Source organism: Phyllobates terribilis, unplaced genomic scaffold, assembly GCF_046119375.1.
Source record: "Phyllobates terribilis strain yellow unplaced genomic scaffold, ASM4611937v1 Scaffold_8__6_contigs__length_399053987, whole genome shotgun sequence".
Classification (NCBI taxonomy): Eukaryota; Metazoa; Chordata; class Amphibia; order Anura; family Dendrobatidae; genus Phyllobates; species Phyllobates terribilis.
Window position 1 is genome coordinate 139,729,762 of NW_027362768.1, and position 24,826 is coordinate 139,754,587.

General features: G+C 47.4%; 1 protein-coding gene across 8 annotated transcripts in view; it reads left to right on the forward strand.

Annotated features, from left to right (window-relative positions):
* ASTN1 (astrotactin 1) overlaps positions 1-24,826 on the forward strand; it is a 651,398-nt gene that overhangs the window by 437,411 nt on the left and 189,161 nt on the right. For all 8 annotated transcript variants that reach the window (XM_073643365.1, XM_073643361.1, XM_073643368.1 and 5 more), the window contains 3 exons: positions 18,932-19,006; positions 21,475-21,612; positions 22,024-22,174. In XM_073643365.1, coding sequence (XP_073499466.1) covers positions 18,932-19,006; positions 21,475-21,612; positions 22,024-22,174 — 364 coding nt within the window. The remainder of the gene's footprint in view (positions 1-18,931; positions 19,007-21,474; positions 21,613-22,023; positions 22,175-24,826) is intronic.

Here is a 24,826-nt window from a genome sequence, read left to right on the forward strand (position 1 = left end):
ATTATTTTCCGGGCTAGATGCAGCTACAAATTATTATTAATTTTAAATCTGGTGGAGCTTAGTATAGATGGGCTAATAGGATCAGTGCTGCACACTGCTACAAAGCCAAAATTATTTTCCAGTCAAGATACAGATAAACATGATTAGTAATTTGAACGCTTAAAACGGTTGGTAGGGTGATTTTAACCAATCATCAAGCTTTTACTCTCCCCAGGATGACACAGGGGTAGAAAAGTCGTTTCTGATCCATGATTTGTTCATCTTTATGAACGTGAGTCTGTCTACATTATCAGTGGAGAGCCGCGTGCGCTTATCTGTCAGCACACCACCAGCAGCGCTGAACACACGTTCAGACAGAACGCTGGCTGCGGGGCATGACAAGATCTCCAAGGCGTAAGTGGCTAGCTCCGGCCATTTATCAAGATTGGAAGCCCAAAAAGAGCAAGGGTCCAGTGACACAGTCATTGTTATGTTCTGCTACCAGAGCTAAGGAAAGAGAGGAGATCTGTCCCTACGATAGAACTCAGCTTGATCCCTACGATGTAACAGGGGACCTGATCCTGCGATCAGACCTGCTAAAGTCCTCAGCTAGTCTGTACGGAGACCTATAGATGTGGGGAAGGAATCCCTACAAGTTCTAGGGACTGGAAGCAAAATGGACACCTCCTAACAGAAGTAGTAGCAGACAGACGAACAAACAAACAATATAGAACACAGAGGTCCGAAGACCAAGCAAACTAACAGAGTTAGATACTGAGCACTGGCTAGCTAAAGAGTAGTAATACAATGAAGTCCAGCAAAGCCAGAAGGGCGGAGCAGGACTAAATAGGCCAACAAGGTCATGTGACCAGCAATAGAAAAAACCTAAGAGCAAGGTTCTAACAGTACCCCCCCTTCTAAGAGGATCCTCCGGATCCCCTAGGACCAGGCTTATCAGGAAATCTCCTGTGAAACGCTCTGATAAGTCTGGACGCGGAAACATCATCCGACCTCACCCATGAGTTATCCTCGGGACCGAAACCTTTCCAGTCCACGAGATACTGCAAACTACCTCTATACCGTCTAGAATTAAGGATGCGAGAAATTTCATATTCCCCGTCCTCCACCACCGGGGGAACAGAGGCAGAGGCGTCACAATCCGACACAACAGCTTTTTTCAACAGAGAGACATGAAACACGGGATTAATTCTCCAGGAGGTAGGAACCTCCAACCTAACAGCAGATTGGTTGACAACCTGAAGCACCTTAAAGGGCCCTACAAACTTGGGACCCAATTTCTTAGAAGGAATCCTCAACCGCAGATTCCTAGAGGACAACCAAACCATGTCACCAACAGCGAACAAAACCTCCTGTCGTTTCCTATCAAAGTAGTCTTTAGATTTTCTGTTAGCCTCCTGAAGATTACCACGCACATCCGTCCAAACTCTCTCCAAATCGCCGGAAAAATTCTCCTCCTCAGGCACGGCAGATACCAACTTGGAGAACGACCCAAACGACGGATGTCTCCCAGAACAACAAAAAAAAGGCGAACACCCAGCAGAAGAAGATGTATGGTTGTTAAGAGCAAATTCAGCAAGTGGCAGAAACTCAGACCACCCCTCTTGATTGTCTGCCACAAAACAACGCAAGAACTGCTCAACATCCTGGTTTTTCCTTTCTGTCTGGCCATTAGATTCAGGATGATATCCGGATGAGAACGACAAATGAACTCCCAACCTGTCACAAAAGGCGCGCCAAAAACGAGCCACGAACTGAGGTCCCCTATCAGAAACAATGTCAGTAGGAACGCCATGAAGTCTGACAATTTCCTTGACAAAGGCCTTAGCGAGAGTCTTAGCGCAGGGCAGTTTGACGAAGGGAACCAAGTGACACATCTTGCTAAAACGGTCCACGACCACCCAGATGACAGTAAAACCCTCAGAGGGGGGAAGGTCAGTTATAAAGTCCATAGCTAAATGTGTCCAAGGAGCACTGGGAACCTCCAGAGGACAAAGCAACCCCGCAGCAGGAGTATGTGAGGACTTAGATCTAGCACATATAATACATTGACGCACCCACTTAATGACTTCCTTCTGCCATCCAGGCCACCAAAAACTGCGACCCACCAGTCTCTTGGTCTCAGAGATTCCGGGATGACCTGCCAACCGAGATTCGTGACACTCAACAAACAAATCTCTCCTAAAGGTCCCAGGCACAAACAACTTCCCATGGGGAGTGTTAGATGGGGCATTCTCCTGTGCTTTAAGAATCTCATCCTCCAAAACGGAGTCCAAAGCAGCAATCACAACACCTTCTTGTAAAATGTTCTCCTCTTTCTCAGCACCGACTATGGGAGAAAAACTGCGAGACAAGGCATCCGCCTTAACATTCTTAGTACCTGGGATGTAAGTAACGGAAAAATTAAACCGCGAGAAAAACAGTGCCCACCTAGCCTGACGGGCATTCAGGTGCTTGGCAGCATCAAGATATATCAGATTTTTATGATCCGTAAAAACCTGAACGGGAAATTCAGCACCTTCCAAGAGGTGGCGCCAGTGTTCAAATGCGAGTTTAATAGCCAATAATTCCCGATTACCAATATCGTAATTCAGTTCAGTCTCCGAAAAATTTTTTGAAAAAAAGGCACAGGGATGTACTCCATCCCCGTTATCCTGAGACAATACTGCGCCAACCCCCACAGAGGAAGCATCAACCTCAACCAAAAACGGCTTAGTCACATCAGGCTGCATAAGGATGGGAGCAGAGGTGAACCTCTCCTTGAGATACACAAAAGCTTCAATGGCCTCAGAAGTCCACTGAACCGCATCAGCACCTTTCCTGGTGAGATCGGTCAGAGGTTTGACAATAATAGAAAAATTTTTAATGAATTTTCTATAATAATTGGCGAAACCCAAAAACCTCTGTATCGATTTCAAACCAATAGGCCTAGGCCATTCCTGCACAGCTTGAACTTTCACCGGGTCCATCTCAAAACCTTCACTGGAGATAACGTAGCCCAAAAAACTAATTCTCTGTACAGCGAACTCACATTTCTCCAGCTTAGCAAAAAGCGAATTGTCAATTAATAACTGTAATACTTCACGTACGCTCCGCCAATGAGATTCCAGATCCGGCGAATAAATCAAAATGTCATCCAAATACACAACCACATTTTTGCCGATCAAAGGTCTAAGGATGTCATTAATAAGATTCTGAAAAAATGCAGGAGCATTAGTAAGACCAAAAGGCATAACCAAATTCTCAAAATGACCCACAGGAGTGTTAAAAGCAGTCTTCCATTCATCACCCTCCTTCATGCGCAACAGATTGTATGCCCTCCGAAGGTCAATTTTAGAGAACCACTTGGCCCCCACTAACTGGTTAAACAGATCAGGAATCAATGGCAGTGGGTAAGGATTGCGTACAGTAATTTTGTTAATCTCACGAAAATCCAGACAAGGACGTAAACCGCCGTCCTTTTTTTTACAAAAAAAAATCCAACCGCCACAGGAGACTTAGAGGGCCTAATGTGACCGGCGGCCAAGCTTGTCTGTATGTATTCCTCCAAAGCCTTTCTCTCAGGAATAGTAAGGTTAAATAAACGACTTTTAGGAAGAGTCGCTCCAGGGACAAATTCAATGGTACAATCATAGTCTCTTTGGGGAGGCAAAACCTGCGATTCCTTCTCAGAAAAAACTCTCCAAAAATCCTGAATAGGAACAGGCAATTCCCCCCTATCCACAGCTGCAATGCGCCCGTTACAACACTTGTCATAACATTTATGGCTCCAGGATTTAATTTCATTGGTAGACCAATCCAGTACAGGATTGTGCAATTTTAACCAGGGCAATCCCAACACCACCGGTGAAGGCAAGTTATTCAAAACTACCAAATCCAAATTCTCATGGTGAACACCATTAATAGTGAGGGGAAATTCACAGACCTTGAGAGTAACATTCTTCAAAGGGGAGCCATCCACAGAAACCACAGCAATGGGGGATGACAAAGGTTCGGGTTTTAAATTGAGTTTTTCCAAGAATCCCCCATCAATTACATTCAGAGTAGACCCACAATCGACAAACACCCGAAATTCCATTAATTTTTCCTGAGCAATAGTGGAAGCAGCTAAAAATACACCCTTGGAATTTAAACAGGCAATACGGGCATGACTGACCTTTTTTTTTTTTCTTTCTTCATACGAAGCACACAGCTTTTAATGAAATGACCAGAATTTCCGCAATAGAAACACAAACCTTCAGAAAATCTGCGGTCCTTTTCTTGAGAGCGAGGTGCCATCGCTCCAATCTCCATTGGCTCTCCACTGTCAGTACACACATTCTCATGACCAGAAACTGACATAGCAGAGGATTTACTCTCATTAACCCTTGCACGCAGTCTCCTATCCACCCGTATAGCTAATTGCATAGCCTGTTGCAAATCTTCAGGTGTGGGATAAGCAATTAGCAAGTCTTTAACCCTTTCACTAAGCCCAGCAAGAAACAGACTCTTCAGAGCAGAATCGTTCCACCATATTTGAGTAGACCACCAACGGAAATGAGTACAATATTTTTCCACATTACCTGATCCCTGTCTCAAACGTCTCAACTCAGTCTCAGCAGATGAGACACGGTCAGGATCATCATATAATAGCCCCAAAGCAGAAAAAAAACTATCCACTGATCTAAAGCATGAATCACTAGGTTGCAAAGAAAAGGCCCACTCCTGAGGCTCTTTGCGCAAAAGTGACATTATGAACCCTATGCGCTGGGATTCATCCCCAGAGGACCTGGGTCTCAAACGAAAATACAATAAGCAAGCATTTTTAAATGAAAAAAATTCTTGATGTTCACCAAAAAATAAATCAGGCAAACGTACCTTAGGCTCCAAGAAATGTGCTCCAGGACAGTTACTCACGTGCTGACGGAGCTCGGCCACCTCCAGAGAGAGTCCCTGCAGGCGTTGAGCCAAATCCTGAATCGACACCATGATGGAACAGAAAAATCTTTCCTTAGAGAATTTGCAGGCTGGACTTACTGTTATGTTCTGCTACCAGAGCTAAGGAAAGAGAGGAGATCTGTCCCTACGATAGAACTCAGCTTGATCCCTACGATGTAACAGGGGACCTGATCCTGCGATCAGACCTGCTAAAGTCCTCAGCTAGTCTGTACGGAGACCTATAGATGTGGGGAAGGAATCCCTACAAGTTCTAGGGACTGGAAGCAAAATGGACACCTCCTAACAGAAATAGTAGCAGGCAGACGAAAAAACAAACAATATAGAACACAGAGGTCCGAAGACCAAGCAAACTAACAGAGTTAGATACTGAGCACCGGCTAGCTAAAGAGTAGTAATACAATGAAGTCCAGCAAAGCCAGAAGGGCGGAGCAGGACTAAATAGGCCAACAAGGTCATGTGACCAGCAATAGAAAAAACCTAAGAGCAAGGTTCTAACAGTCATGGCTTCAATGTTTACTTGGAGATACTCCTGTACCATCGTCTCTAGGCGTTGACTATGTGTCAGACTTCTTGTCTCCTGTGGCCTTGCAAAGGATGGGCTAAAAAAGTGGTGAAATGATTCCGCAAAATTGATGTTACCAGCAGATACTGTGGTTCTGTTACGGTTTGAGTGCTGAACACTTGACGGTCCCACGGTTGGCAAGTTGGAACTGTGAGATTCACTACGTGCACCACTGGTGTTTTGTGGAAAAGCACATGTAAGATTCTGCAACAGTCTCTGCTGATACTCCTGCATGTGTGCATCCCTTTCTATGGCAGGAATAATTTCTGCAAATTTACTTTTGTACCGGGGATCTAACAGTGTGGCAACCCAGTAGTCAGGATTATTTCTAATTCTCACAATTCGAGGGTCATGTTGCAGGTAGTGCAGCAAGAAGGCACTCATGTGTGTTGCGCATCCAGGAGCACCAAGTCCCTGTTATGTTGGTGGCGAGGTAACAATCATGCTTCCTTCCTCTGTCCTCTCCCCCCAACCTCGCACAACAGAAATGTGATCAAGGTCTCCCTCATCTGATGAGTCTTCCATCAGTTCGTCCTCCACTTCTTCCTGGGCTCCTGCACCTTCCTCACTAGTTTGGCTGCTACCATGCGCCCTGGTAAAACCATCTCCCCCACCCTCACATGCCTGCCGCCTTGGTGCTGCCGACCGTCTGGACCTTGCAGATGTTAGCCCTTCCGCATACAACTCCTCCTCCTCTACTTCCTCCACCTCCTCTTGTGCCACCACCTGACTCCGAATTCTGTTTAACATGTGCTCCAGCATGTAAATCACCGGAATAGTCATGCTGATAATGGCATCGTCAGCACGAAACATCTTCGTCGCCATTTCAAAACTGTGCAGAAGGGTGCATAGGTCCCTGATCTGAGACCACTCCTCCAGCGTGATTTGCCCCACCTCCGGATCTCGTTGGCCCAGGCTATACGTCAGAACGTATTGCACCAGGGCTTGTCGGTGCTGCCACAGTCGCTGCAACATGTGCAGAGTGTAACATACCTGGCGGCGTCCTTGCATAGTGGTCCATCTCCCACTGTGCAAGAGCGCGCACTTGATCTCCTGTCCAGAATGTCTCTCTGGCTTTCCTCCTTGCTGTCTGTTTGTCTGTTTTGGCTGCATAGGGCGACGCCCGCTGAACTTCCTGTTTCTTGTACCTGCTGCGGACACGCCCCTGTTGCACCTTCAGCCTATTGCTGTCCATCTTTGGGTATTTATACCACCTTCTTCCTCAAGATGGCGCCTGAGCATAGTGTTTCTTTCAGTGTGTGCTTGCACTCTGAAGGTGCCAGGTCCCGTTCTGTGTTCTCTTGTCTGCCTATCCTGGAGGCTGTATTTCCAGACCTGTCTGAACACGCTCCTAGCCTGTTCCTCCTGCCTTCTAGGGGCCGATTACCTAGACCTGTTCCTGTATCTTGTCTGACCTGTCTGAACACGCTCCTAGCCTGTTCCTCTCGCCTTCTAGGGGCGGATTACCTAGACCTGTTCCTGTATCTTGTCTGACCTGTCTGAACATGCTCCTAGCCTGTTCCTCTCGCCTTCTAGGGGCTGATTACCTAGACCCGCTCCTGTATCTTGTCTGTCCTGTCTGAACACGCTCCTTGCCTGTTCGTCCTGCCTCTCTGGGGGCCGTATTCCCAGACCCGCTCCTGTATCCCGCTGCAGTGTCGGTCTCCTCCGTACACTCAGTTCCAGTCTGAACTCTCTCCTATCCTTTACCTGTTTTGCCTCTATGTCCGTTCCCTTCCTTTTTCTGCAGAGTCTGAACTCGTACCTAACTCCTGCTTGTTGTCTCTGTACTCCCGTTTGTGAGTTTGTGGTCCACTCGCTACTTCACTGCAAGTACCCTGTGGGTGTCTGGCTCTGCCTTTCCCTTCCTGTCTGTTCCGTGTGAACAGAGGCCTGTCCCCCCTACTCAGCCTAGCCTGCTCTGACTCCTTTGCTCACCGCTCCGGCGGTTCTAGCCTGCTCTGACTCCTTTGCTCACCGCTCCGGCGGTTCTAGTCTGCTCTGACTCCTTTGCTTACCGCTCCGGCGGTTCTATCCTGCCCTGCTTCTGCCCGCTGCTCCGGCAGTCCTGTCCTGCCCTGCTTGTGCTCGCTGCTCCTGCAGCCCTGTCCTGCTCTGTTCTTGCCCACCGCTTCGGGCGTTCCCTCTCTGCTGTGGTTGTCTACCGCATCTGCGGTTCTGTGACCCAGTCTGTACTGGGTTTTAACCTTTCTGTGCTCCAGCCCGTCCTTTCGGCCAGTACCTCCCTGCCTGCATACTCGCCTGTATCCACCCATCTGCATACCTGCCGTGTTTGCTTATATCCACCAGTCTGTGCCTGCCTAACCTGCCTGTTCCTGAGTCCCAGTGTGTACTGGGTCCTATCCCGCCTGTGTTCCTACCTGCTAGTGCCTCCCTGTCTGCACTCTAGCTGCGCTTGCCTTTACCCGCCTGCCTGCATACCAGTCGTGCCTGCCTATACCCTCCAGTCTGTGCGCCAGCCTAACCAGCCTGATCCAGTAATCCCTGTGTGGGTCAACCCCCGTGTCCGGAGTTTGACCTGGAGTAGCACCTGGTCCCTCTGCCCGGTTTCTCCCTGGTGCACTGGCGTCGTATGCCGTCGTGCCATCTTGGTCGGATCGGCCAGATACTTAGTCACGCCCCTCCAGGCACTCTCCGGTTCATGGTCCAGTGGAATCACTACAATCACACGCACACGCCGCTCAGCCCGGGCGTGTGCATAACAGCATGCTCAGGCCATGGTTCCCGTTGAGCCCCACGGCCTTCGCTCTCTGAGAAGTTTTCCAGCGACTACATGCATTAAAATAAATAAATAAAAAATTTTTTTTCCTTTAGCTGAGTTCCAGGCGAATTACACACCCGTCCAGATGGATCTATCTGCTCTCGTTCCTGCGGATCCGCTACGTTATTATGGGGATCCAAGACAAAGTCATGCATTTGTGGAGCAATGCATGCTACACTTCAAGTTCTACCCTCTATGTTTTCCCACCGATCGGGTTAAGGTGGCATTCATTATGTCTTACCTGGCGGGTGATGCCTTGGAATGGATCAACCCCCTATATGAAACACAGGATCCGATCCTCCTGGACCTAATGGCCTTCCTGGTGGCCTTTCTAATGGTCTTCGATGATCCTAACCCGGAGGCTCCTGCTGAAGCTTCACTTCCCAATATCCCGGAGCAGCCCCAATGGGTAATGTGTGTGGGTAGCGCAATAGTCCTCCAGCCCAATGAGACTACTGCCCACCCAGAATCCTCACAGGGTGACTACGCTTTCCGGAATACTTCTCCCAACCTCAAGAGGCAGTCCAGACGTGCTAGACGTAGAGGCAAGCCGTCACGCCAGGGTCTGTCCTCCCTGAGACCTCCTGACCCCAACCTTGAAGTCCCTACTGAAGCTTCATCTCCCTGTATCCCGGAGAAGCCCCAACGGGTAATGTGCGTGGGTAGTGCACCAGTTCTCCTGCCCGAAGAGACTTCTGCCCATCCAGACTCCACACAGGAGAACTTCCTGCACCCGGCATCAGATGCTTCACCCACTTTAACCGGTGTGCATGTCCAAGGATGCTCCAAAGCTGTGGTTACCTCAGAGTCTGTGCACCTCTACTACCTGGCGGAGGACCCCCTGTTGCCTCCTGAATCCTCCGGGATACCACTCGATGACAAATGGAGAGAGACTTCTCTACACCCAGTACTCGATACTTTGTCCGCTTCGTCCTGTGAGCCTGACAATGGGTACCCCAAAGTGGTAGTTACCCCCGAGTCTCTACACCCCTCCGACCAAGCGGAGGACCTCCAGTTGTCTCCTGGACCCTTCGGGGTGCTACCTGGTAGCGAAAGGACAGAGACTCTCCTATACTCTGTACCTGATACCTCGCTCGCTTCGTCCAGTGAGTCCAACCTAGTGTACTCCGAAGCAGAGGTTACTCCTGAGTCTCTACGCCCCTCCGACCAGGCGGAGGACCTCCAGTTGTCTACAGAACCCTTCGGGGTGCTACCTGGTAGCGAAAGGACAGAGACTCTCCTATACTCTGTACCTGATACCTCGCTCGCTTCGTCCACTGAGTCCAACCTAGTGTACTCCGAAGCAGTGGTTACTCCCGAGTCTCTACACCCCTCTGACCAGGCGGAGGACCTCCAGTTGTCTCCAGAACCCTTCGGGGTGCCACCTGGTGGTGAATGGACAGAGACTTTCCTATATCCTGGATCTGATACCTCGCTTGCTTCGTCCAGTGAGTCCGACCTAGTGTACTCTGAAGCAGAGGTTACCCGTGAGTCTCTACACCCCTCTGACCAGGTGGAGGACCTCCAGTTGTCTCCAGAACCCTTCGGGGTGCCACCTGGTGGTGAATGGACAGAGACTTTCCTATACTCGGTACCCGATACCTCGCCTGCTTCGTCCAGTGAGTCCGACCTAGTGTACTCTGAAGCAGATGTTTTCTCTGAGCCTCGGCACTCTTCTGACCCGGCGGAGGACCTCCAGTTGTTTCCTGAATCCTCCGGGGTACCACCAGATAACAAAGAGACAGTGACTTTTCCTTATTATGTACCTGATAACCCATCTATTTCTTCCTGTGAGCTTGACAAGATGTACCTCGAAGCAGAGATTACCCCCAAGTCTCTGTCCCCCTCCAACCCGGTGGAGGACTTCCAGTTGTCTCCTGTACCCTCTGGGGTGCCACCTGAAAATATGTGGAGAGAGACTTCCTTGTGTGCTGTTCCTGGTACTCCACCCGTTTCGTCTGTTGCTAAGGGTGGCTAGATGGGAGGTAGCATCCTAGCTAACCAGAGGAGACCAGTTTTTCCGGTGGACAGTGGAAGTGATCTCTTCGAAGTGAAGAATTGGCCCTCGAATTCCCTGCGGAAGATTCTGGCAGGCCTGAAGAAGAGGGGGCGTAAGGGGGGGGGTACTGTAACATACCTGGCGGCGTCCTTGCATAGTGGTCCATCTCCCACTGTGCAAGAGCGCGCACTTGATCTCCTGTCCAGAATGTCTCTCTGGCTTTCCTCCTTGCTGTCTGTTTGTCTGTTTTGGCTGCATAGGGCGACGCCCGCTGAACTTCCTGTTTCTTGTACCTGCTGCGGACACGCCCCTGTTGCACCTTCAGCCTATTGCTGTCCATCTTTGGGTATTTATACCACCTTCTTCCTCAAGATGGCGCCTGAGCATAGTGTTTCTTTCAGTGTGTGCTTGCACTCTGAAGGTGCCAGGTCCCGTTCTGTGTTCTCTTGTCTGCCTATCCTGGAGGCTGTATTTCCAGACCTGTCTGAACACGCTCCTAGCCTGTTCCTCCTGCCTTCTAGGGGCCGATTACCTAGACCTGTTCCTGTATCTTGTCTGACCTGTCTGAACACGCTCCTAGCCTGTTCCTCTCGCCTTCTAGGGGCGGATTACCTAGACCTGTTCCTGTATCTTGTCTGACCTGTCTGAACACGCTCCTAGCCTGTTCCTCTCGCCTTCTAGGGGCTGATTACCTAGACCCGCTCCTGTATCTTGTCTGTCCTGTCTGAACACGCTCCTTGCCTGTTCGTCCTGCCTCTCTGGGGGCCGTATTCCCAGACCCGCTCCTGTATCCCGCTGCAGTGTCGGTCTCCTCCGTACACTCAGTTCCAGTCTGAACTCTCTCCTATCCTTTACCTGTTTTGCCTCTATGTCCGTTCCCTTCCTTTTTCTGCAGAGTCTGAACTCGTACCTAACTCCTGCTTGTTGTCTCTGTACTCCCGTTTGTGAGTTTGTGGTCCACTCGCTACTTCACTGCAAGTACCCTGTGGGTGTCTGGCTCTGCCTTTCCCTTCCTGTCTGTTCCGTGTGAACAGAGGCCTGTCACCCCTACTCAGCCTAGCCTGCTCTGACTCCTTTGCTCACCGCTCCGGCGGTTCTAGCCTGCTCTGACTCCTTTGCTCACCGCTCCGGCGGTTCTAGTCTGCTCTGACTCCTTTGCTTACCGCTCCGGCGGTTCTATCCTGCCCTGCTTCTGCCCGCTGCTCCGGCAGTCCTGTCCTGCCCTGCTTGTGCTCGCTGCTCCTGCAGCCCTGTCCTGCTCTGTTCTTGCCCACCGCTTCGGGCGTTCCCTCTCTGCTGTGGTTGTCTACCGCATCTGCGGTTCTGTGACCCAGTCTGTACTGGGTCTTAACCTTTCTGTGCTCCAGCCCGTCCTTTCGGCCAGTACCTCCCTGCCTGCATACTCGCCTGTATCCACCCATCTGCATACCTGCCGTGTTTGCTTATATCCACCAGTCTGTGCCTGCCTAACCTGCCTGTTCCTGAGTCCCAGTGTGTACTGGGTCCTATCCCGCCTGTGTTCCTACCTGCTAGTGCCTCCCTGTCTGCACTCTAGCTGCGCTTGCCTTTACCCGCCTGCCTGCATACCAGTCGTGCCTGCCTATACCCTCCAGTCTGTGCGCCAGCCTAACCAGCCTGATCCAGTAATCCCTGTGTGGGTCAACCCCCGTGTCCGGAGTTTGACCTGGAGTAGCACCTGGTCCCTCTGCCCGGTTTCTCCCTGGTGCACTGGCGTCGTATGCCGTCGTGCCATCTTGGTCGGATCGGCCAGATACTTAGTCACGCCCCTCCAGGCACTCTCCGGTTCATGGTCCAGTGGAATCACTACAATCACACGCACACACCGCTCAGCCCGGGCGTGTGCATAACACAGAGTTGAATTCCACCGGGTAGGCACATCGCATTTTAGCCGGTGAAGTGGCAGGCCCAACGACTTCTGTAGAGATGTAAGTCGCTGAGCTGCGGGATGCGAACGGCGGAAGTGAGCACACAGCGACCGTGCCCTCTGCAGAAGGCCATCTAGTCTGGGATAGTGGGCTAAAAATTGCTGGACAACCAGGTTCAACACGTGAGCCATACAAGGCACGTGTGTGACATTGCCCCGGCGAAGGGCCGCACCCAGGTTTGCAGCATTGTCGCACACGGCCTTCCCTGGTTTCAGGTCCAGTGGAGACAACCATTCATGAAATTGGTTCTCCAGAGCTGACCACAACTCCTCAGCTGTGTGACTCACATTTCCCAGACATTTCAAAGTAAAAACCGCCTGATGACGTTGAGCCCTACTGCCAGCATAGTAAGGAGGTGTGCAGGATCCCTTCTGCGCAGTTCGAAAGCTTGTGGCATGACCAGACAGGCTTTGGGTGCAGGTGGAAGACCGAGAGGCGGTTGAGGAGGCAGAAGCAGTGGAGGAACTTTGACATAAAGAGGATTGACGCACAACTCGTGGGGACGGCAAGACTTGGACAGCAGCCCCTTGTCCTGCTGTCACCATAGTTACCCAGTGCCCAGTCAGCGACATGTAACGCCCCTGTCCATGTGTCTGTGGTGAAATGCACCCTGTCACACACAGAGTTTCTCAAAGATGCGGTGATGTTGTGTGCGACATGCTGGTGGAGCGCAGGCACACCTTTCTTTGAGAAGCAGTGCCGACTGGGCATCTGGTACTGGGGCACTGCGACTTACATAAGGTCCCGAAAATCCTCTGTGTCCACCAGGCGGAAAGGCAGCATTTCTGTAGCCAAGAGCTTGCAGATGGTGAAATTCAACCTCTTAGCTTTCTCATGGCTAGGAGGAAATGGTCTTTTACTTGTCCACATCTGAGGGACCGAGGGCTGGCTATTGTGCTTAGACGGGGTTGATAAGGGTGTCCCCGGCAAACTGCTGGTCTGTGAGGAAGATGCAGGCGGACATGTTAGGTTGCCTTGATCCAAAGGTGGTGCTATCGATGTCGGACAGCGCTCAACACCAGCTGGTGTTACCACCTCCAAAGAAAATGATGACCTGCCAATCACGCTGGCTGTTGCGGGTAAAGAGGTGGCAGGTCTGCGCCACAAAACAGGTGTGACTGCTGTCCCCCCAGTCACAGAGGATGAAGAGGCCGCGGATGCACAAGAAATGGCAGACGGTGGTTGGCCCGGCCGGCTAGGCCGCATTGTAGCACACTGAGCTTCCCACTGCAACTTATGCTTCATGTCCATGTGCCGGTTCATGCATGAAGTACTCAAACTATGTATTTTTTGGCCTCTACTTAGCTTTTGCTGACAAATGTTACAGATAACATGAGTTGGGTCATCTTTATCGATCTGAAAAAATGCCCAGGCGTGCTTCCAGTACTACGTCTCTGTCCAGGAAGGCGCAACCTGACCTCGTCGTCGCTAGCATCTTCCTCCACCTCCTCTGCTGACCTCATCTCTTGGCTGACTGTGGGTTGACAGTAAGTGGGATCTCCAACCTCATCATCATCACCCTGTGCGTTATCACACCCGTCGTCCTCAGAGCCAACCTGTTCCTGCCCTGACAAAAAACTAAAGTTGTCGCTCCAATCAGGTATTTGAGTCTCATCATCGTCTTCCTCATTGTCTCCACCAACAGGAGTTACAGTTTGGGAATGAGGGTCTACATTATGGTTAGAACCTTCTGCGTCTGGTCCTGGATCCGATTCATAAAGATTCTGGGCATCAGTGCAGATCATTTCCTCGTCTGGATTCACAGAAGCGCTGGAGTCGACCTCTGATTCCCAGGCTATAGTATGAGTAAACAGCTCTGCAGACTCAACTGTAGTGCCGGCGTCCCTGCCCTCTGCTAGGCAGGGACGCTGTTCCCCTCACCGCTCTGCTCCGTGCCCGGCGTCCCTCTCCCGCTCTGCTGGCAGCGCGCGCTCCTTCCCGGCCACTGTGCTTAGGGCGCGCGCGCGCGCCCTCCCTCCCTCTTAAAGGGGCCGCGCGCGCCGTCCTAAGGAGTCCCCGGCCAATGGCCGGAGGACTTTACCATATATAAGGCACCTCCTCCAAAATGGAGGTGCCCGAGCAATGTTGTTGCACTGTTCACTACTCTGCTTCAGCCCTCAGGTCCCGTTGCCAGATACCTGCCAGTTACCTGCCAGATTCCTGCCTGATTATCTGCTACCTGCCTGCTAGTCTGAGGTCCGACGGTCTGCCTTGCTACTCCTGTCAGTCTGTCTAAGGACCAGCCTGCCCGCTCACCTGGGAGCGCACACCAGCCACCTGCCTGCTTGCCTGAGGTCCGACGGTCTGCCTTCCTACTCCCGTCAGTCTGTCTATGGACCAGCTTGCCCGCTCACCTGGGAGCGCTCACCTGCTACCTGCCTGCTAGTCTACCTGGAGGCTCCGCCGTCACATGCTGTGACCACCTGCCTGTCCAGTGACTCCTGCTCGCTCACCTGGGAGCGCTCATCTGCCTGTCTGCTAGCCTACCTGGAGGCTCTGCAGTCACGTGCTGTGACCACCCGCCTGTCCAGAGACTTCTGCCCGCTCTCCTGGGAGCGCTCATCTGCCGCCTGTCTGTTGGTCTTCCTGGAGGCTCCGCCGTCACATGCTGTGACCACCCGTTTAACCAGAGACTCTCACCTGCTCACCTGGGAGCTCAAGTCTACCATCAGCCGCCACAGGTCGTACCAACCCTTTACCCAGAGACTGCCCCGGTCACTTGCCGTGACCACCTGCCCGTTCACCCAGAGACTGCCCCAGTCACTTGCCGTGATCTCCTGCCCGTTCTTCCAGAGACTGTCCCGGTCACTTGCCGTGACCATCTGCCCGTTCACCCAGAGACTGCCCCAGTCACTTGTCGTGATCTCCTGCCCGTTCTTCCAGAGACTGTCCCGGTCACCTGCTGTGACTGCCTGCCTGGTCGCCACCCGCTCCCTTACAAGGACTGCCCCCTTGTATAGTAGCTCAGAGGTTCCGCCTCCCAGACCCGTTACATCAACCATCTGTTCTACCTCATACTCAGACGGGCAGCTGGAGATTTGGGAGCTGTGAGGAAGCAAATGCGATTGGGGTGACACCTTTGAGGACTGGAGTATTTGTTATGTTGAAGTTGATGTGGAGGAGAGCCCACTTAAAGGAGCACTTGATATCCGTTGAAGCACCTGCTGTTTTTGTGCCTCATCTGGAATTTGTAGCGATTGGCGTGGCCGTAAGAAAGGGATCTTATCACATTGTCCGCTAAAAGAAGTAGACATTTTAGTTTGGCTGGAAGATGGTCTTTCTTCTGCAGATGTTACTGTTGCTTTAACACCTACCCCACGGACACAACCTTTTTTCCCCTTCCCAACACGCCTATTCCCCTTTCCACCAGCAGCAGGCCTTTTTCCACTCATTTTGGTGGTTAACTAATTCACAACTCTGGAGTTGTTTGCACAAAAAAACAATGGATGGGAACCGAGCAGAGCTGAGTGGCCAAACTGTATTATTAGGCCAAAACTATTGGCTGGGTTAGATGCAGAAAAAAATTATATTCAATTTGCAACCTGATGGAGGTCAGTATAGATGGACTAATAGAGAAAGTCCCACACACTGCTAGAAGGCCAAATATTTTTTCAGAGCTGGATGCAGATAAAAATTATTTTTAATTTGCAACCTGATGGAGGTCAGTATAGATGGACTAATAGAGAAAGTCCCACACACTGCTAGAAGGCCAAATATTTTTTCAGAGCTAGATGCAGAAAAAAATTATATTCAGTTTGCAACCTGATGGAGGTCAGTATAGATGGACTAATAGAACAAATCCCACACACAGCTAGAAGCCCAAATATTTTTTCAGAGGTAGATGCAGATAAAAATTATTTTTAATTTGCAACCTGATGGAGGTCAGTATAGATGGACTAATAGAACAAGTCCCACACACAGCTAGAAGCCCAAATATTTTTTCAGAGGTAGATGCAGAAAAAAATTATATTCAGTTTGCAACCTGATGGAGGTCAGTATAGATGGACTAATAGAACAAGTCCCACACACAGCTAGAAGCCCAAATATTTTTTCAGAGGTAGATGCAGATAAAAATTATTTTTAATTTGCAACCTGATGGAGGTCAGTATAGATGGACTAATAGAACAAGTCCCACACACAGCTAGAAGGCCAAATATTTTTTCAGAGCTAGATGCAGAAAAAAATTATATTCAGTTTGCAACCTGATGGAGGTCAGTATAGATGGACTAATAGAATGATGCTATGCCCAAAAGATTTTACTTCACTAGGTGCAGTAAAACAAATTGGTATTCTATACACAGGTGGTATATCTTGCATCACAGATAGGCTACTCCACTGACTAACACACTCTGCAATAGGCCAAAAACGATTAGCTTTGCTAGATTCAGCCAAATGCTGTGAAAAAAACTTGCACAGCACTGGCACAGACCTGCCTGGCAAAAACTGATAGGAACTGATGTAACCTAGTCCTGAAAAGGACTGCAATTACAATTAGTCTTTACTCCCACAATCTATCTATTTAAGAGCACAGACCTGCCTGATAAAAGTCGTAGGAAATGCTGTAACCTAGTCCTTAAAAGGACTGCAATCACAACTATTCCCTACTCCCAAGCTATCTGTAGATTTGTGCGAAAATTGGCTTGAAATTAACAAGGTATAGCGCACACAGCAACAGCGGTGCCGTCTAACACGCAGCTGCAGCAGTGAGAAAATGGTGGCGACGGGGAAAATGGCTTGGTCTTATAGGGCAAGGACATGTGACATACACTGCCAATGACACATGCCCTTGCTTGTGTGAAAAAAGCACTTCGCTCCGTGTGTGCGCTGCTGATAGGCTGACAGATTGCACCTCCCCACTGTAAATGCGGGAAAGAGAAAAAAAAATGGAGATCTTCATTATTCCTGCAGAGATCCATCCCCTGCCCCTCCCCCCACCCCGCTGTACACTCAAACTGCGTATTAACATTAATTTTCATCATTACTGAGAAAAAGTCCAGTTATGATTTTGGTGCACGAACAGTTATCGAACATAACCTCGAACAGACGTATTTTTCTCAAATCGTTCGTGTTCGCCGAATGGCTCGAACACCGCCCAAAACAGCTCGAATTTGAGATTGGCGAACAGTTCGAGTAGAACAACGCTCATCTCTAATGGACATCCTCCCACATTCATCTTTCCAAAATTTCCAGATAAAATTCATTATTTATGTTGGGTTATTTCTTTGTCTATTTTGGATGGGATAGTATTAGATTCTCTCTTCCAGTTGTCAGTAAATTTATACATTTCTAAGAAAAACGGAAAAATGTAGAGTCCCGAGAAACAAATGTTCTGGAATCCAATCAATAGAATATGGAATGAACTGCAATACCAGACACAACCTATGGGCATGAGTGGCACTGTATTTGGAAGAAAGTGGCCAGATTGTTCTAATATCATACAATACTGTTAAAGAGAACCTGTCAGCACAATTTTGCAAGTTAACGTAAAGGCATTGCCGTAATGGCTCTGTTACACAGATTAACTCAATAACTTTAGTTAAGAAATGCGCTTGTTAAGAACTGACCTGGGTTGGAGTAGTGGTATTGCAACCACTAGGGGCAGCACGGCAGGTAGCGTAGTCAGGAATAGCCAGAGGTCGGTACACTTGAACAGCAGTATAGTTTGAAGGACAAGCAGGTTGCATGGTAAGGAATATCAAGCAGTCAGTACACAGGAACAGCAGTACAGTTTTGGATGAAGCACTAAGTGAAGGAAGAGCTTGACTAAAGGCTGGGAGCTCAATAATCTTGCAAGGAAGGATGTGCCAGTCCAGGTTTTTATAGGGTGTTCAATCAGGAAATCACAGGATGAAGCCAAGCAGGAACAGCACAGGGTGTACCACTCAGGAACAACACGGGTACTGATTATTGGGTTAGCAAGGAACTGTCCAGCGAGCTGAATAGCTCAGAGGGAAAAGCTGCTTCCTGGTGCACAAGAGTTGCTTAGTACGAGTCCTGACAGCACTTTGTGATTCTTCTTTAGTCAGCATTTGAAGTTTTCAGGTAATGAGATTTAGGTGCACAGGGGCAGGACTGTGCACAGGGTCTTCTCCTCCTGCTCTGGCCCCTCTGCCTGCCTCCAGTCGTTGAATGACAAGTTACTGTTTTTCAGTGACCTGCCTCCTGTTTGAAATTTTGCACCTGTGCTGTCCTTACCACAGACGTCGAGAGCACAGATTGAGATCTCGTCTGGTCTTCGATAAAACGGCATTGGGGGGCTGCGCATATGCTGATTGAGATTTTGGCTCAATAATGTCTTTTGTAGATATCATTGAGCCGAGATATCAGTCTGCTCATGCTCAACCTTGCTTATGCCACCTATGGCAAGAACGGCACCAGGGCGCAAAATTTCAAACAGGAGGCAGGTCACTGAAAAACAGTAACCTGTCATTCAACGACCGGAGGCTGGAGGAATGGCTGGGGCAGGAGGAGAAGACCCAATGCACAGTCCGGCCCCAGTGCACCTAACTCTCATTAAACGAAGACTTCAAATGCGGGTTAAAGAGCTCTAAAGCGGTTTCTTCACCAAAGGTATCAATTAAATACCAGCTCTATTACAGCCATGCCTTTACTTTAATTTGCAAAATCATGATGACAAGTTTTCTTTAAGATACAGTTTATTTTTTGTTTATTTTTGTTACTTATATGTTCATTTCCTTTTTACGCAGCCCCTGGCCGTACACCATGTTCCAGAGGGGATTTGATCTAGTTTTAGGGGAACAGCCAGCAGATAAGATATTCAGGTATAGTATAAGATTACAAATCTCATTGATTCCTAACTTAAGATATTAAAGGAGTTGCCTCAATATGATAAATGAGTAAAACTGTAAAGCATGGAGGAATTTTTAAGTCTATAGCTTATTGTCAGAGGTGGTCAGTCTCCTAGGCAATCATGCTTGAATGCTCGTTGGATCCGGTCAGCTTCGGTGCCAATCCACTCCTCCGATACTGAAGAGGCAAAACTGCCTATGGCAGCAGCATTGGAGAGCGCTCAGTTTCGGGTAGTGGCTCGACCATGCCGCCAACCCGACCTGTTAATCTTTAGAAACGCGCTGCTTAGAATCAAGCAGCGTGCTGGGAGACAGGGGAGCGCTCCTGAAGATTGATATTGAGAATATCCCTTTAAGTACAGTAGATTTGATGATAATTGTGGAAAATAATGCAAAAAGAATATCGAAAGGCTGTATCATCAACGGGAGCAGATCAGATCATTACTATGTTCAGCACTCGCTCTAGAAAATGGTTTACTCATGCTTGCTAGGAGCAACACCTACAATTTATGGTGCACTATATATATATATATATATATATATATATATATATACACACTGTATATATAACTGTTCTATATCACAAAAGTTGTCAAAATGGTCGTAAACTCAGCCTCTGACCTTGACAGCTACCAGTGTCTTCTCCTCACTGAGAAGCATCTCTTGCGGTCATATTTGCCCATCACCTTCATTAGTAACGTCTCACAGGCTGACAGACACCAAGGACTAGAATAACAGCCATGACCGCAAGGTCCAGCGTGCTCCTCAATGAATCTTATCATGTCACAATAGGTTTCAGAATTTATGCGCAATATACAGTATATTTGTGTGACACATTCACAGACACTTTTTCATACAGTCTTGGAAAATCCTGATACAAAATATAGACTTAGTATTCCAAGAGGAGAAAACTGCAGTCTCTATATATTTTTTTAAAATAGATATGTGTAATATATGTTTTGAAAGGGAACCTGTCATGTAAAAAAAACGCTATTAAGCTGCAGATATGGGATTCATCTGGAGGTTAATAGCATTCTGAAGATACCCAGTGTTGCACTGAGAGCCCCACTGCCCACTGAATAATTAACTTTATTCCTCCGGAAGGCTTGGGCTTTCAGTCATAGAGGCGCCTCTGGCATGGCTTTAGTCACCACTCAGTGCATAGTGATTAGCGGCTGTAACTGCGCCCTGGCACTGACTGAGAGCCAGGACAGCATTAGAGCCAGCTGTTAGTCAGTGTTGGGGCGTGGGTACAGCCGCCACTCACTATGTACTGAGCGGTGACTGAAGTTGCGCTGGCCTCACCTCTATGACTGAAAGCCATAGAGATACTACTGATAACACCTCTATTTAGAGTAGATAACACAGGATCCACCATTCACAATAGGTGATATCACAGCTCAGCTCCTCCCTCTGTACAATGACTGATAACACCTATATATACAATAGATAACACGTGATCCACCATGTACAATAGGTGATATCACAGTTCACCTCCTCCTCCTCCTGTACAATGACTGACAACACCTTTATATTCAATAGATATCACAGGATCCACTATTTACAATAGGTGATGTCACAGCTCACCTCCTCCTCCTGTACAATGTGTCCAATGACTGATAACACCTCTATATACTGTAGATAACACAGGATCCACCATTCACAATAGGTGATATCACAGTTCACCTCCTCCTCCTCCTGTACAATGACTGACAACACCTTTATATTCAATAGATATCACAGGATCCACTATTTACAATATGTGATGTCACAGCTCTCCTCCTCCTCCTCCTGTACAATGTGTCCAATGACTGATAACACCTCTATATACTGTAGATAACACAGGATCCACCAATCACAATAGGTGATGTCACAGCTCACCTCCTCCTCCTGTGCAATGACTGACAACCGCTTTATATACAGTAGATAACACAGGATCCACTATTTACAATAGGTGATGTCACAGCTCACCTCCTCCTCCTGTACAATGACTGATAACACCTCTATATACAATAGATAACACATGATCCACCATGTACAATAGGTGATGTCACAGCTCACCTCCTCCTCCTTTTGTACAATGTCCTTGCCCTGATAAAAACCCGCTCAATAAATCCTTCAATACAATTCAATAGGATCTGAGTCAGTGTACTGGAGTCCATGTGGCAACAGGAAGTAGGCGTCTAATATTGGGCCTAGTGGCCAGTGTGAAAAATTGTTCAGTTTCTGATTATTAATTTATTTGGATAGTGATATGAAAATATATATATACTGTATATGTATATATATATGTATATCAGTTCCTCCTAAAGACACATTCCCTTTAACCTGGTGGTGATTATCATATAAGTCATAAAGCTGTGATAAGTGCTTCTCTATCTGTATATATACATATATATATATTATATATTTATGTTAACACAATTTTATTTTTAACACAGATTCACTTACACACTGGGAGAAGGTATGTGGCTTCCTCTCAGCAAGAGCTTTGTCATACCCCCTGCCGAACTGGCCATTAATCCATCAGCCAAGTGTAAAACCGACATGAGTGTTATGGAGGATGCAGTTGAGGTCAGGTGAGTGTGTGGGATACACAGGGGAGACTGGTGTCACTGAGCAGATCCTGTCCCTGCGCTCTGATTAATGGGCCGCTAGTATCAGGGACATGTTGTACTGATAAATCATGGCTATATATTGAATGCATGCTTTGCCGCTCGCTGGTATAAAGTTACTACCTTACAGAGGCAGCATTTTTGCCCGATGATTTGTATGTTCTCACCAACACATCTCTCACTTTTTTTGCCTCTATCTCAATCCTTCCCTTTTTCTGAATCTCTTCCCCCCTCGCCCTGACCTCCCTCTTGCCCCTTGCACTGATATGCAGCCTTTTTTTCTAGCTTTCCATGATTTGATGGATTTCCTCCCTGTCTCTTCCTATCTATCATCCTACTCCCTGCCTCCTTCCCTATTGTTTGCTTTGCCCACAGAGAGGAGCTTATGACCTCCTCCTCATTTGATAACCTTGAGATTCTGCTAGACTCATTCGGACCAGTTCGAGATTGCTCCAAAGGGAACGGGGGCTGTAGCAAGAACTTTCGATGTGTTTCTGACCGCAAGTTGGATTCCAGCGGCTGCGTGGTAAGTTTGGCTGCAAAAGTTATCTATAAACGGATATTATATATAAAGTTTATTGCATCTCCATTTTTGAGCATAAAAATACAGTATATTCTTCCCTACATACAGAAATTTAAAGGGAGTCTGTCAGCAGAAAATGACTGTTCAAACCAAGCACAGTTTCCTGGTGCAGCCTTGACATGGCATCTGCCCACCTACTTGTTTTACATCTATCTCCACCTTCCTCCGGTTCTTGTAAAACCAAAGCTGTCAACCAAGAAAAAGGAAAGCGGAGATAGATGCAATATAAGTAGGTGCGAAGGTGCACTGAACTGCTCAGCAACAGCCATGGTGCACTGCGTGCCTGTGCTTAGTTTGAAAAGTCATTTTCTGTTGACAGACTCATTTAAGGCTGAAAAGACAGATAGAATAATGATAGAGTCCAACAAAATTTTACTTTAGAATTATGAGATTTTAAGGGGTTATCAAGGAGTAGAAAAACATGACTGGTCCTTTCAAAAAATAATGGCACACCTTCCATGTATTGAAATAATTAAGTAAAATGGATGGTAGCACTCAGAAATATGTTGCAAAATCAGGCAGTTCTGTAATTGTAATCCGGTCATACAAAATGTTGGCCAAACACAGCTTTATCAAGTATGTTTAACACTAACACATGTGTATATACACTATATATACACTTATTAATGACATCAATAAATAGTGATAGAAGTCATAAGTGACATCATTGAAACAGGGTTTGCCAATCAAATGCATGATACATTTGTTATTAATAGTCTAAGGGGTAATATTTCTCCTTCTGGAGAGTGACATGCCTGGCACGCCAGTGTAAGGAGACTACTAGGCCGTGTAATGCTCCTCTGGGAAATTAAATATGCAAGTTGTCTCTTCATAGAGCAAGAGGATTAGAACTCTAGTGCCACCTACTGGTAGCAATCCTAAAAGTCAAAATCGACCCTTTAGGATAAAAGCCAAACCAGAATCTCAATTTGCAGACACATGTTTCAGGGTGTTGCCCCTCGTCAGTGCAAAGTAAGAGATCTGATTTGGCTGTATGAGAGGTAAGGAGGAACGTTTCTTCTGTTGGAGAGTGACATGGCAAGGACTCATTCCAACGTAATCCATGTTTTTTACGGATAGCACTTGTACCTATTTTTGTCTATGGGGCCAATATTTTTGCTGTGTTCAAAATTGCAGAGACTTGTACGACATTAATATGGGAGGTGGTTCAAAATCGCCAATGCGAGTCTATGGATCCGTAAAAAAAAAATTGGACAGCACTCGGATGCCGTGTTATTCACGGACTGGTTAATAGGAGAAGTTGGGGAAACTTTTTCCAAGAATCAGCTGAGAAAAACTGATGAAACTTTGACCTCTGATGGAAAAATACTGTCGCTCTGAGCAAACACTGATGGAACTTGGACCGATTGTCTCATATGAGAAAAATCATTTCTTTCTGTACTAGGGTGTGTAAAAGAATCAAGCATACAATGTCATCTAAAAGATATGAAACTGATTCTGATGTAAGCATGCATGTCACAAAAATCCAACAGATACTTGACGTACATTTTTTCATTATTTTTTTCCAGTTGTAAAAAAAAAGAAGTCTTTTTATTTTCTTGAGAAATAGTCCTTTGTCTCCCACTCTTTGTGGTACTGCTGCTCAGATCTACAGTATTGACTTGAAAGGGACTTAGCAATGTTTTGGTAAACTTTCTTCTTCTCCCAATAGTTCCTTTAAATCCAATATGGGTGTTCTTTCCTTGCTCAATCTATAAGCAGAATTATAGGGTAATAGAGTCTGGTGGCTTCCCCCTGTGCGACAAGGAGCCTGTCTCATGTGCATAGAACCATATTGTCTGCCTGGTGGGATTAAATTATAGAAGAGGTGAGAAATATGTCATGGACCCTGCAGTGTTTTCGGATATGATCATTGTTGAACTCCAGCTAGGTGCCATATTGGGAAATGGGTATTTGCATTTCAAAGTTAACCAAAATTATTTTCTTTGTTGATTATATGACATGAATGGGCAGGAAATAAAAGCCTCAGTGATAATATGCATCTATGCATCCTAATGCTGCCATAAAGGCCTCAAACCTGCATACAACTTTATAGAATTAACTTATATAAAAGTTCAGCAATTTTACACTCATACATTGCATTAATTATCCTGTATCGTTCCATTTTAGCCTGAATTATATGCGGAGCTGCCGTAATCATTGTGCAGACTTCAGAGCTGCAATCACTCAGCACCCATTGATAGCTCAATATCTGCATTTATTACTTTTTTTAATTTAATTTCTTATCTTAAATCTTTAATTAATATATTGATGCTGTTATTTCTTCCAAGCCCCCCATACCCATGCACGTTCATTTTGGCTGAGTATTGGCTGAGTGTTTCCAATGAAGAGAGGTTAGTAAGTTAATATAAGACGCCTCTAGTAGCGCCTTAGCTCCCATGGGAAAAAAGGACTGGTGATAACATTCAACAGGCAAAATGTTTCTTTCCCCATGCATCATCTGTGAAGGGAAAGTCAAGGCCCTTATACATATTAGATGGTCAGTGGGTTCGGCCAACATTAAAGGGTTATTCCCTAGAGAAAAAAAACCTATGTTATTCCTTATCTATAGGATTGGAGATAACTTGCTGATTG